The 12,971-nt window shown below is 36.4% G+C and overlaps 1 protein-coding gene across 1 annotated transcript; it reads right to left on the reverse strand.

Moving 5' to 3' along the window:
* Nucleotides 1–467: 467 nt before the first annotated feature.
* Nucleotides 468–4,341, reverse strand: LOC101298731 (serine/threonine-protein kinase haspin-like). The gene is made up of 15 exons (XM_004304883.1): nt 4,326–4,341; nt 4,166–4,253; nt 3,983–4,075; nt 3,619–3,709; nt 2,866–3,446; nt 2,594–2,717; nt 2,404–2,513; nt 2,175–2,286; nt 1,905–1,997; nt 1,763–1,824; nt 1,538–1,668; nt 1,371–1,441; nt 1,204–1,256; nt 921–987; nt 468–612 (listed from the first exon to the last, which is right to left on the reverse strand). Exons 1-15 carry the CDS (start codon nt 4,339–4,341, stop codon nt 496–498), a joined length of 1,809 nt encoding a protein of 602 aa, XP_004304931.1. The 3' UTR covers nt 468–495.
* Nucleotides 4,342–12,971: the final 8,630 nt, after the last annotated feature.

The following is a 12,971-nucleotide window of genomic DNA, read 5'->3' on the forward strand; positions in this document are numbered from 1 at the left end:
AATTTAAGGGGGAAAGGAGAGTGACATAGCTAAGAGATGAGCAGATTTCAATATATACAAAAGAGATCGGTCATCTACTTATCTTATCTATGCATTTTTTATACTCTGAACAGTAAATTGTCATTTTGGATTTCAGTATCGGGAGGTTTCAGTAAAGGTCCATTTGATTCTCACAAAAAAAAATCTATTTGGGTTGATTTCAATGTGGTCTGTCCACAATTTTTACAACATCTCATGCGGGACAGAAGATAGGTTAGACATTGGAAATCAATCTGAGCATTGGGGTGTGCCAAGAAACCCCAAAATTTATATATGGTAACGTTTAAGAGCTGTTTCCAAAGATTATATATACACAACTACAAGAGTCAGTGACATCCGGTTAACTAGAATCTAAGCTTAGATTATCCTACCAAGTCCTAGATATGATCAATACGCAAAAGTTCTGATTTTGAAACTTGTACAATACAATGTTCTCCCTCTATTAGAAGTCAGGTATCAATCAACAAACAGATCGCTGAAAGAAGGATCAAAGAGTGCTTCTCTTGCTGACTGATATTGATTAAGCCGTTTCTTCAACGAGCGCAAATCTCTTTCATCCTTTGAAGTACGATCCTAGTACAGAATTGATAAGTTAAACGTCAGTCATTGTCATCTTACTGTCAATCTTCAAATACATAAAAGACATATTCAGAAACCAATTCTCATTCTGACCCAGATCGTGATGGTGGTAATATGTAATAAAGACAACAGTAAAGTGAGAGAAATTATGAGCCTAGCACAAACAGCTCAATGAATAATCTACTAGTAAACACGGTGATAGATATCCATTGAAGGAACCATGACTGCAGCTTAGCTTGCATTGTAGCATTTGTAAACTTCCAACATGCTTAATAAGTAGTTTGGTTAAAAGCGATACTTACAAATGATTTGTTTAGGAGTAATATGTCCACCAAGTACACCAGCCACAACACATTTGTTCTAGGGAAGCTGTAAAATATGAAATGACAACGATGATGGAACCAAATACGAATAAAGCTTCAGCACAAAAGTTTGCTGGACTTTAATTTATAGGGAATTTTTGAAAGGTTTCAATCTTTATAAGAAGATATACCCAAAGGGGAAGCCAAAGTACACTCTGAAGTTTGATTTTAATTAACACGACCCCGTGCAACTAATTATTATATTTGAGAAAATGAATTATACCTTTCCTTCCACTGGTCTTGTGTCACCTTCTTCATTTTCCGGTAAGTTTCTGCCTATAATTTTTTTTACTATCAGTTATGTCATATAACAAAGATATAAAAGTTTGGTAGTAAAAGTTCAGTTTTAGTTCCATTGAATCCAAACAAAAAAACAAAAAAGTTCCGTACTTGTATATCTCCTTTCTGACCGTTAAAAAGCGCCGGATCTGAAGATAGGTCTAGAAAGAGTATGGCTTCGCCTGTGTTATCAAGATTGTTAAGCATGCTACGCCAACAATAAATGTAACCATTACCATAGCGAACACATTACAAAAGAAACTTGAAAAAGTACTCACCGGTATTGATTCTCGACAGAGTGAAATCAATGATTGATATTGCTAGCCCAAATGTGCGTATAAGCATCTGCCTTCCATCAAGAGTGAACTGCATTGTAACTGAATCACTCCTACTCAAAAGTATGTTTCCCCTGTAACAAAAGCATATCACCAACTGACAATCATCGATTCACATGTTACTACTACAAACAGGAAAAAATATATATATAATAATAATAATAATACCAGTGGAGATCACGGTGCTCAAATTCATATGCCGCTTCAGCTACAGCAAGTGCAGTAGTAACCTAGAATGACAGTACACTCATTTATTACAAATAAGGCTGCAGGAATCACCTCAAGAATGCTGTTTCAAAACATGACTAACCTGTACTAATAAACTCCTTGCCTCATCACAGTTCAGAAGTACAAAGTTTTCGAGATCTTGGCCACCATGCTCTAAAACAAATATGACATAGAACTGTATGCAAAATTGACAATTATGTTAACTGACATTATACCTACTGTACGAAATAACTCATCCATGCTTGATAAAATCACCAAACGTTACAGAAGCTTACAAACAACACGAAGTTCATATACCAACCAGAATGAGTTATTATGAGTTTTAATTAGATTGAACAAAATAGAACGAAACCTGGTTCTCTGGAAATTCCCTAGGGTGAGTATTTTCTGAAACATGATTTTCATCCCAATCTTCCCATGCTTTGATCAAGGCAGCGTCATAACAGCCTTGACACACCCTCAAGCTACAGCAGAAACATATCACAGGAAGAAGACAGATGAAAATCTTGCAACTGATTACAAACTATATAATGAGGATGCTAGACTTTAAAGTAATTATAGACTTTAAAGTAATTACATACTCTTTTGTTTCTATAAATGTTGTGCATACATTCTGAACATTATCATTGTTTCCTCTCAAGTAATTAAGAGTGCGGGAAAGCACCACCTCCTCTAGCAATTCTTCAGATGTCTGACACACAATAGACCATATCACATCATCCAAAAATCAGTAAGCCCCAATACTAAAAGACAAGGGGTTCTAGTAAGTACCTTTTGCTTTTCCTGATTCACTAGTAATTTGCCATCGATAGGAACTATTTTGCAAACAAAGTTGCCAGCCTTGAAAGCTTCTCCATATGTCCCTTCTCCAACTTTTTCAATATCTTCCAGGTCACTGTTTCAAGAAATATTCATCCTTGATAAGCTTATGGAAACAAGATCTATCTTTGGATGGTATTGCAACAAAAAGGAAATCCAAGTTGTAAAAAAAAACTGAGACAGAAACATTAGTGATGTAGAGAACAAATATATAAGGAACAGACCAATATTTGGAGAATACATCCTGTAATTTTGAGGGAGATGACTGCTCACAAACTTCTAATAGAGCATTAAATCGATCCAACTCCTCAGAAGTTGATAACAAAGAGAGTTCTTTTACAGCAGCATCTATATCTTCATAATGTTCTTTTACAGCAGCGTCTATATCCAAACCTTCATTGCCCACCTCTGGAAGTGATTTAGTGGTGTTCATTTCATGCACACTTCTATCGAGCAAACTTAAGTCGAATTTAATTAGGCCAGAAGACAAGCGAGAATTTACTTTAGATGATCTTTCTGGGGTTTTCACACTTGAAGATTCAAAATTGATACCACTACTGGGTGAGGGCCGCATGCCTGGAGTTCGTAGGATCCTCGCCAATGTGTTGGAAGACCCTAAACCAAAATTCAACTTCTTGGATAACAACCATTTCTCTAATGCTGTGCACAACTTGGGTATTTCAACATTTTCTTTTGGGATACCAGCGACCCATGTGCGGGGTATGGGAGAGGGGCTCTCCTCTATCAATTCTTCTTCATCAACCTTCTCAAAGTAAGCTCGTTCCTTTTCAAAGTTGTACTTACTCTGGAAATTTTAACAACAGCGGAAAACAAGCCAAAGTACAATGCTTTCAGATACAAAAACAATACACAGACGACACTTCAAACTTTAAGGGAACATGCATTTGAGGCAATAAGTTAATAAGAACATGCAAAAAGGAAAATGCAAGTTTCTTTCTAGAGTAATAGTGTCTCACTTGGGGACGAGGAGGTCTTCCTTTCCTTTTAGCCTTCTTCTGTGGAGGCTGATACTCGAAGCAAGCACCAACAGCAATACTTGTCCTCCCTCTATTAAGCACCAAAGTTAATCGAAACTCGGGTCACAATGTATATATAACATTTAAGCAATACTTGCGAAACCAACTAACTAATCAAGCTTAAACCATAAACCCAAAGAACCACAATATCTGCAAGACTAATCAAACATTAACCAAATTCCACAGCACTAATCAAACTCATATCACAACACCCAGAAAGGAAAAACCAAAGAAATCACAGTAAGAACAAAGAACACTATCATAAAACCCAATTCCAATTTCATTACTAATCCCAAAAGCTAACCTTGTGGAAAGAAAACGGTTCCAACTGATTCGCTTAACCGGAGCAGCCAAACTCACCCTGAACTTCTCTCTTCTACTCGAATTCGATTCCCTTCTGAAATCAACAAACATAAAAAAAAAACCCATCAACATTTTTCAAAAACCCAAAAACACCAACTAAAAAAGATTGAAACTTTGAACATACAAGGGCTGTTCAAGTGAAGTGGGCTTTCTGGGTTTTCTTCTCCGGTAAACCTCCTCAACTGGGTGTTCTTGATCTGTGATTTCACCGCCTGAAATGTAATTAGAAATTAAAATTGGGCAAAATTAGGGGAAGAAAATTGAGGGGCTAGTGTGAGCAGTACCTGAGTTGGAGTACATTGTAGATGGTGAATTAGTGAGAAATGGGTTCGAATTATGTATCGGGAAGAGTGAAAGCTTGTTTGTTACGATCAGTCGAATACCGAAACCCTAAACCCAATTTTGGGGTTTCGTTTTTATAGCAGCGCAAGAGTGCGCGGGAAATTCTGTGCTGTCAAAACCAGTTCAACGTATGTGTGGGATGAGATGGTAATGCGAACACGAGTATAATGTTCGCGTCAGATCGGGTCGCGTCGGGTCGGTCAGGTCCAACAATGTAAACGGATCGACCCGGCTAATTCGCCGGTTCTTTTTCGGTTAAATTTTGTTTAGTAGCTATGGCTTCGTTCTCGTTTCAGCCCATGTCCTTCTAATGTAATTTAAAAGGTCCCAGAAGTCACATTTTGTCCCAAAATGTCGATTTGTTTCCTCTGATAGTCTCATGATGTGGCAGTTAAAGACTCACCGGCTCAACTTAGCTTGTAGTTTGGTCAATGCACAAAAATTTTTAGTGACTATGACACTGAGCTGACAAGTCTTTAAATGCAACATCATCAGGCAAGGGAGGATATGGACATATGGACCTTCCAGGACTATAAGTGTGACTTCAAAGCTACGTTGCATGGAATCGGAAGAGGAAACGTGGAAGCGCGGTAGCGTTTTTTTTTTAAATTTTGTTAGAAGCGTCGGAATAAAATAATATATATATATATATGAATATACAAAAATAAATAAATAGCAAATTCAAAGTCATTGTCAAATTCGTAGCAATTCAAAGTTATTGTTTTACAATCAAATAACTCAAACAAAAATAATCACTAGTCTACTTAATCAACAAAGACATTATCCTTATTCTCATGAACATGATCAAACAAAACAGCCTCCAACGATGGTTCATCAAGAGAAAGATCCTCAAACTCGAGCCTCCTAAGATTAGTTTCATCTAATGAATCAAATTGATCACCTCTAACATCCCACATTTGAGTCGGACCTTGTTTGTAAGAGTCGCTACTTCTAGATAAAAGGCGAAGATTGGTATGTACAAATACCAAATCTTCCGCTCTTTGTGGAGTAATCTTGTTTCTTATTGCGGAATGTATAAACTTATAAGTACTCTAATTCCTTTCGCAACATGAGGATGAAGATGGTTGCCCAAGCAACTTGAATGCTAAGGCTTGAAGCCTTGGTGCTAAAGCTCCATGAACTGCCCACCATTTCAAAGGGTGTAGGATGGACCTATCATGCATTGCATCAACATTACAAAAATCATCCATACATAAGAAAAAATTGGACTACTCCACATTAACGTCTCTCCGCTGATCTGCATCATCATAATACTTCAAAATGCAATTTTTTCTTTCTCTAGTAATATCAATATCTTGATGAGGAGCTTTTCGGGTACTATCTTCTGCAAGTCATTCCGGACTGTAATACCTAAATAAATAACATGACAAAATCATTGATAATCCATATATCATATTGAAAAGTAACGAAAATATAAGTTTGCTGTAAATATTCATTTGCTTTCAATGCTCAAATATAAGTTATCAACTCCATATATATTACTAATGAATTTGCATGTCCAGCAACAATATATGTAATATGAAATTGATGAACATTCACATATCACTAGACATTCCATATTACTAATGCAGTAACTTTATATTATTAATGATTTCAATCCACATATCAACTCAATATTCAACACATTCACATGTCTAGTAAAATTAGCTTATAACATTCACATGGGAAAACTATAATCAATTCCATAGGAAAACTTACTTGGGATTTAATGAATGTGCCATACAATGTAGGGGTGTGCTACTCTTGCTCCAACGAGACATCAATACCTTATGCACGGCATTCCAAAAGCTTGAATCCTTATGTAGTTGTTTCCTTTCTTTCCTATATATAGCTTTCTTCACATTCTGAATCATATCTTTCCACCATTCATACGCTAAATGAAGAGACGGCTTATCGGTGTCTGAACGTCTAATCATACTATATATAGACTCAATGAAAGATAAAACATAATCAACCTCATCCCAAAACATCTCATCCAATATCTTCTATTTCACTGCAGCAGTCTTTCTCATATCATCTTCTTTGTAATCATCTCATTTATTACTGATTACCATTTGTTGCAAACCAGATTTTATTTTCTTAAATCTCTTGAACATCACAAGTGTGGAGGCAAACCTGGTTAAAGCAACTGTAAGGAGCTTAAGGTCGCAGTGCTCAGTAAACATCACCAACCTCATCCCATGGTTCATTATGAAATTCTTGATGAATGAAATATCATCCGCAAGAGGCCCTATCCATTTACAAGCATCATACACATCATCATTATTTCTTATATGCAGCGAAAGTGCACATATATTCTTCACAGCAAGGTTCAAGGTATGATACTACACATGGTGTCCGGAAGATAGTAGGATACTTGGCTGAAATAAGTGCACCGGCCTTCACACAATTAGAATCATTGTCGGTGATTATTTGAACCACATTTTCATGACCAACCTCCTTTATGCATTCTATAATTAACTCAGCAATCATCTCACCACTTTTCACTTCACTTGACTATTTACTACTCTCAACATCATCAGACCATTCGTATTTGCAGCAATCAAGTTAATGATGGGTCTCCTTTGCGGATCAGACCAACCGTCACTACATATACTCGCCCTTTAGCTTTCCATGAGTCCTTGATCGGTTGTAAATAAAGTTCAATGTTCTTCCTTTCCTTTTGAAGAAGTGTAGTCCTCAATGCATTGTAACCGAGTGGAACATATCCTGGAATGTTGGAAGCACACACATACGACCTACGGTAATGAGGATTTCTTGCAAGGTTGAAAGACAAGCCACCTGTGTAAAACATTCTAGCTATCTCACCATCACATTGCTCCCTAGAATTATTTTGAAATGCTTTTTCCAAAGCCGTACCCATTCCCTTCCTCTTCTTTGGGTCACTTCACTTGATGTTGGATTACTACAAGTAAAACTCATATCATAATCAAGTGAAGAAGTTGTTGCATTCCTCGATGATGAAGGCAATGGAACTGATTTTGGGGCTGCAGTTTTAACTCTTTCTATGCAATCATTCAGTAACTTGCTCATATTAGCTAGTTGTTGAGGAGTGACCTTCGGGCAAGCTTTGACACCTTTTCCACCATCTTTCAACAAATGTGAAACAACTCTATTATGAGCTCCAACATATTTGGTGTTGCAAAATTTACATTCAAACCTCCAAGATCCTCCCTCAGGCATCTTTTCAATCTTATTTGTAAAAATCCACAAAGGAGCTTTGTCATCCACATCACCGGGTTCAACCGGAAGTGACCTGGCATTAACACTTGCAGCAGAACCAGAACCAATACTACTTGGTGTCTGACTCATATTCCTAAAGAAAAAAAAATTAACATCAATAATTTGATCAACAGACCTTGAGCTTAAGCTAGCAATGTATAATTACAAAAAGTGAGACACAGAAACACTTCGGAAGTTCATAACATCCGGCTGAAGCTATGTCTTTTAAATGAAAGTCTTAAGAAGTTTCTACTTTCAAGTTAACAGTGTTCCTAGAGGCTTGAGTTATGGATTTAGCTATAGGTCTTACATTCAAACCCTTCATGAGCAGACGTTCCCTCACCACTAGAGAGTCTATTCATGAAAGTTAATCTAAATTGGGAGATTGCAGGTATCTAATTAGGATCCTCCGTCATCATATCAATAAGTAGGTTTATCATCATTCCAACAACTTATGTAATCAACATCATAAGTAGGAAAACTCAATCATGTTTACCAAGACACACAGAGCAAGCATAGTCTATTCTAGTCTTCTAGACATTCACAATCTTATCGAAGTAGTTATACCCTGAAAATTCATAATGTAAACAACAACCTAGAGTAGAGCATGTTTCAGAGGAGCTAGACACTTCGAACTTACAAATTCACCCCTCCAATGTATTAATGTGATATCAAAGCATGGGCAAGGTCCGTACCTTCACTTTGCTTTTAGTTACTCTTTTGCCTATTTAGCTAGCCTTCTAGAGTTCTAGCATGCCCATAACCCAGCCATTCTTACTACTGCAAATCTGCAATACATGAAACACAAACCCTTTGTTTTATCTATCTATTTGTTCGATTAAATTACCTTACACAAATCTACAATACATGAAATCGAAGAAGAATTAAAGAGAGAAACACAAACCTATAAATGGAGTTGACTTGGTGGAGAGGTCTAGATGAAGAGGCGGATTGAAGGAAGGAAGGTGAAAATGCGACTAATCCCGACTATGGGAGATTTTGGCCTAAGAGGATATGCAGAACGAGATGTTGGTTGTGCAGAATGAGACTTTGAAGTTAGAGGCAAAGTGGATTTAGGTTTTAATCAAAATGACTAATTTACCCGCGCTTCCTAAACCCTTAGTGGCGCTTCCAAACTTTGGAAGCAAGTGCGCTTCCGTAACACTTCCAAAACACCTTTTTTTTTCTGAATCGCGCTTCCGAGCGCTTCCAACGCGCTTCCACTTCGCTTCGGAAGCGGAAACGCGTGTGGCCCGATGCTTCCGTGCTTCCTAGCTTCAAAGACCTTTTAATTTGGTTAAATTAGAAACACAATGACTGAAATGAGAACGATGTCATAATACATAAACTAAACAACGCTTCTTCTTTTCAGTACAAACGAGAATACCTCGTTGATTTCGGCCTAAAGTATTACAAAAGAACATGCCACATCGTCGCCTATAGATAACCCCCCACCACACATATCATTGTTCTCCTAAAAACCTAGCCCCCTACTTGACAAGGAGTAAGAAATAGAGCAACACTCAAAAGTCATAAGCTATCTACCAAGACCAAAATCTATTCATTTTATTTGGTATGATACACCAAATATGAAGAATTAGACCGAAACTTAAATCATGAAAGTCAAAATTAAAAGCTAACGGGACATACCAACTATCAACTATAGTTGAATGACCAAGATAGGAAATACATTAGTAAGAAACTATGCTTCATGCACGCCAAATATGTCAAAATTTAACATAATCCAATTGTGAAGTCTAAAAGTCAAATGTCAGAGACAATATTCTTGATTCTCTAAGGGGTATATGTTTTTTTTTCTAATGCCATCGTAGAGTGTACATCTCTTAGAATCACCTTCAACAATAAGAGACCTATGGTCATGTAAGATGTACAACAACTTAGAGTCTAGCCCTTAGAGCACTTGTTTAGAATTAGGCACGCAACCATCGAAGTTAAGTTTGATGATAAATTTAGAAAATAATTATCCAAATTTTTGGTGTGAAATTAATTATGAAAACCTCTTTTTCTTAATCATTTTCACTCTTAAACAATGGTTAGTCGTTTTCTAAATTTCTCAAGTTTGATTGAGATAGGAGGAGGACAGGAGGTTGTCATTTAATCTCTTGTAAACTAACCATATATTTATGAACTAGTATAAATTACTAATTGGAGCTTCTTATTTTTATCGAGATCACATGGTTTTTTCAAAGATTTTCTAAGCTCATAAACTAATTTGTGTTGGGGGATAATGTCAAAATGTTTTTTCTCCCTGACTACCATATATGAGATTTAACTCATCAAAAAATGTAATACTTTTCCTAATGTTTGATTAGGTTTGAATAGGCCACTAAATGATCATTCATGTAAAATTACTCATAAAAAAATGTAATACTTTTCCTAATGTTTGATTAGGTTTGAATAGGCCACTAAATGATCATTCATGTAAAATTACTTTCAAAGATAGCAAGAACACCCGTCCGAGTACGGTGGGGTGTATCTATTTGCGTCTGAATTTGTATAGAACAACATCATCAATATTGATAATTGATAACCACCCTCAATCATTTGCTGATTAGATGAAGGACTGAATTAACCACTCAATAACAATACGTTCAGTCACTAACAATATCTACAATGCATCCAACTTGTAAAAGCCAAGATCGATCAATAATTTCACTCTTTTTAGTACGTCCCATCTCAAATAAGCTCCTATAATATATCAAATCTCACCCTAATCAAAGGGATCCTTAGAAATTGACAATTAGACATAACACAACCAGCCCACCTCAATTTTTGGGGAAACAAAAGTTAGTAAAATGTAGAATTACCAAATCCTAGTTCCGTCCCTAATTATAAGTGTCCATATCATATATATTCATAGTCTTGAAGAATCCAAGTTCATATATGGATGATATGCTAAAATAATGTTACTTTACATTACAGTCTTGAGGAATCCAAGTTCCCGTAACATGTTCACATGTGGTGTACCAGGTAACAATAAAGTTTTAATATTCGAAATTGATCCTAATTTGCAAGTTATTATACAATAATACATTGACAATTGATTAATTATTAACCTTCGACTTCATGGGATGCAGACGATATCTTTCAAATCAGTTTTGTTAAGGTTTCTCTATCAAAGTATATGGAGTCTGCAGACTAACCGACCTGTATTTAGTGCTAGCTGTTTGTTTGTAAATTAACACTTAATTAATTGTGAATCATCATAGCTCTCTCTTTCCCAACTTGTTCTTAATGTGCTCTATCTTAGTTTTCTCCATTTATTTGTCATGTTTGATGGATATGATGATCCGTATGTAGTCCCAACTTGTTTCCATGTTACACACACGTCTCGTATATATGTGACCCGCCGAGAACCGATCTAGTGTCTCGCCGTGAATCAATAACATGCAGCCAAAATCTCACCGTAACACAAAGCTAGTCCGACCGTCGGGTACGTAGAACCAAATATATAATAGATGCACACTGCCAATGCAAACCAGGCCCTACTACGCATATATAGGCTCGATCGCCACCAGCGATGGCCGACGGAGTAGAATATATACGATCTCTACTTCTTCACAATGAAACCATGAAAAATCTCCACAACTACGTACTTCACCATGAAATCAGGAACTTTAAGCTTCTGTACAGATGAAACAAGAACTTAACAATATATGAAACCATGAATCTAAGGATCTCCATAACAACTTCGTCGTTGTTGTACGTACTTCAAGTTTTAACTACGACCCTTAACTACTTCCGGAGTTCGGTAAGTTTCCAAGTTAAAAGAGACTTCATCGAAAAACATAGGATTCATGCAATTATAAGTTTACCTACAGCTTACGTTTCCTGTTTCTTGTCGTTCATCAAGAACAGTATCCAATATTAACCAATCGAGAGGACCACACTGAATCACGCACCCACAGGAATTCAATTTCGACAGTGCGTAGTAGATATGCTCGATCAATGTACATGGCTGCATTAGGCCATTGCTGTGTGCTAGCTAATCAATAATGATCGATATTCATGAATCATGATAATTGATCATCTGGATAAGGGTAGGTTTTTCTCAATTAAACCTAATTATATATATTCAGCTTTAGTTAGGTCCATGCCTGCACAAAAAGGAAGCTAAATAATTCCAAAACATATGAACCTTCCACCGTTCTTGCATTAACATTAGCATTCACGCATGCACCCAACACACACAACTGTAGAATTGATTATGACCGAACTTGATTGCTTATTCAGGCCGGCCGGCGTTGATTGATCAGATCGAGGGCTGGCTGGCTTCATCTTTTTCCGAATTAGGAACAACATGCCTGGTACTGTTCTGTGATGACAATGTATAAAGCTATAGCTATATCAGTATATATGGTTGTTAATGGGCATGCATATGATCGGTGAGAATTGCTTATTGCTTTGGTAGCTCAGGCCTAACTCTCTTCGATATTTATTCATGGAGTTGAATCTCCAACAGTTCCAAGTTCCAACGCCAGCAAGAAAGCAATTGCCATCACTAATATTCAGTATTTACTATATATTATTGCTGGGGTTGGAATTTGTTTTTTTTTTTTTTTTTAATTATACGAAAAGACAAGATATGTTAACCTAAATAATACAGTAAATTTTTCCGAAAATTAACATATTTGAACTACCAGCAGCACACAAACAATATATATACACGAGTAGTGAGTAGTCGCATTCCAAGTATTGAAGTATACTAAAATTACTGTTACTAAAATTTGATTGATCCGTCGACATTGAACATTCATGCATAGAAGTTAATGTCGATCTGCAGTTCTGCACAAGTGCATGGACCCTTTGCAGAAGGATGAGATATATCAATGCCTCAATGGGAACCTATTCAATTTTTTCTGTTACCAAATATAAAATTAATCTTCCGCGTACACATTGATTGATATTAACTCATGCATTAATGTTCAATTCTGGTTCATGTGTAATGCTTACCTATCCATATCGATCGAGAACCTCAATAATCTAGACCATCATGAATATTATCCATATATATAGTAGAAAGACCCAAAATTATAAAGAAAATAAACAAGTTAGTCCTATATACAGGTCCCTATTTTGTATCATAAACAGTTAAGATTGTTTACCTGCAGGTACTGCCATGAAAAATCTGCAGCTCTTGCTGACAGCTTATACCAGATACCAATATTTTGCCAGAAGTACGTCTCAGACCCGAAATATAAATAAATTTTCCAGCAGTCATTTCTGGTCAAAAATAATTAACATTTCTCTAGCTAGAGATCGCTTAAATTAAATTTTCTGGCATATCTTCCATCAGATAGAGTTAAGACTGTTTACCAGGTACT

Source organism: Fragaria vesca, linkage group LG6 (assembly GCF_000184155.1).
Source record: "Fragaria vesca subsp. vesca linkage group LG6, FraVesHawaii_1.0, whole genome shotgun sequence".
Classification (NCBI taxonomy): domain Eukaryota; kingdom Viridiplantae; phylum Streptophyta; class Magnoliopsida; order Rosales; family Rosaceae; genus Fragaria; species Fragaria vesca.

Coding starts and splice junctions, on each gene's coding strand:
- LOC101298731 (XM_004304883.1), bottom strand. Junction 988..1,203: donor CAAGACCAGTGGAAGGAAAG/GTATAATTCATT, acceptor CATATTTTACAG/CTTCCCTAGAACAAATGTGT. Junction 613..920: donor TACTCCTAAACAAATCATTT/GTAAGTATCGCT, acceptor ATTCTGTACTAG/GATCGTACTTCAAAGGATGA.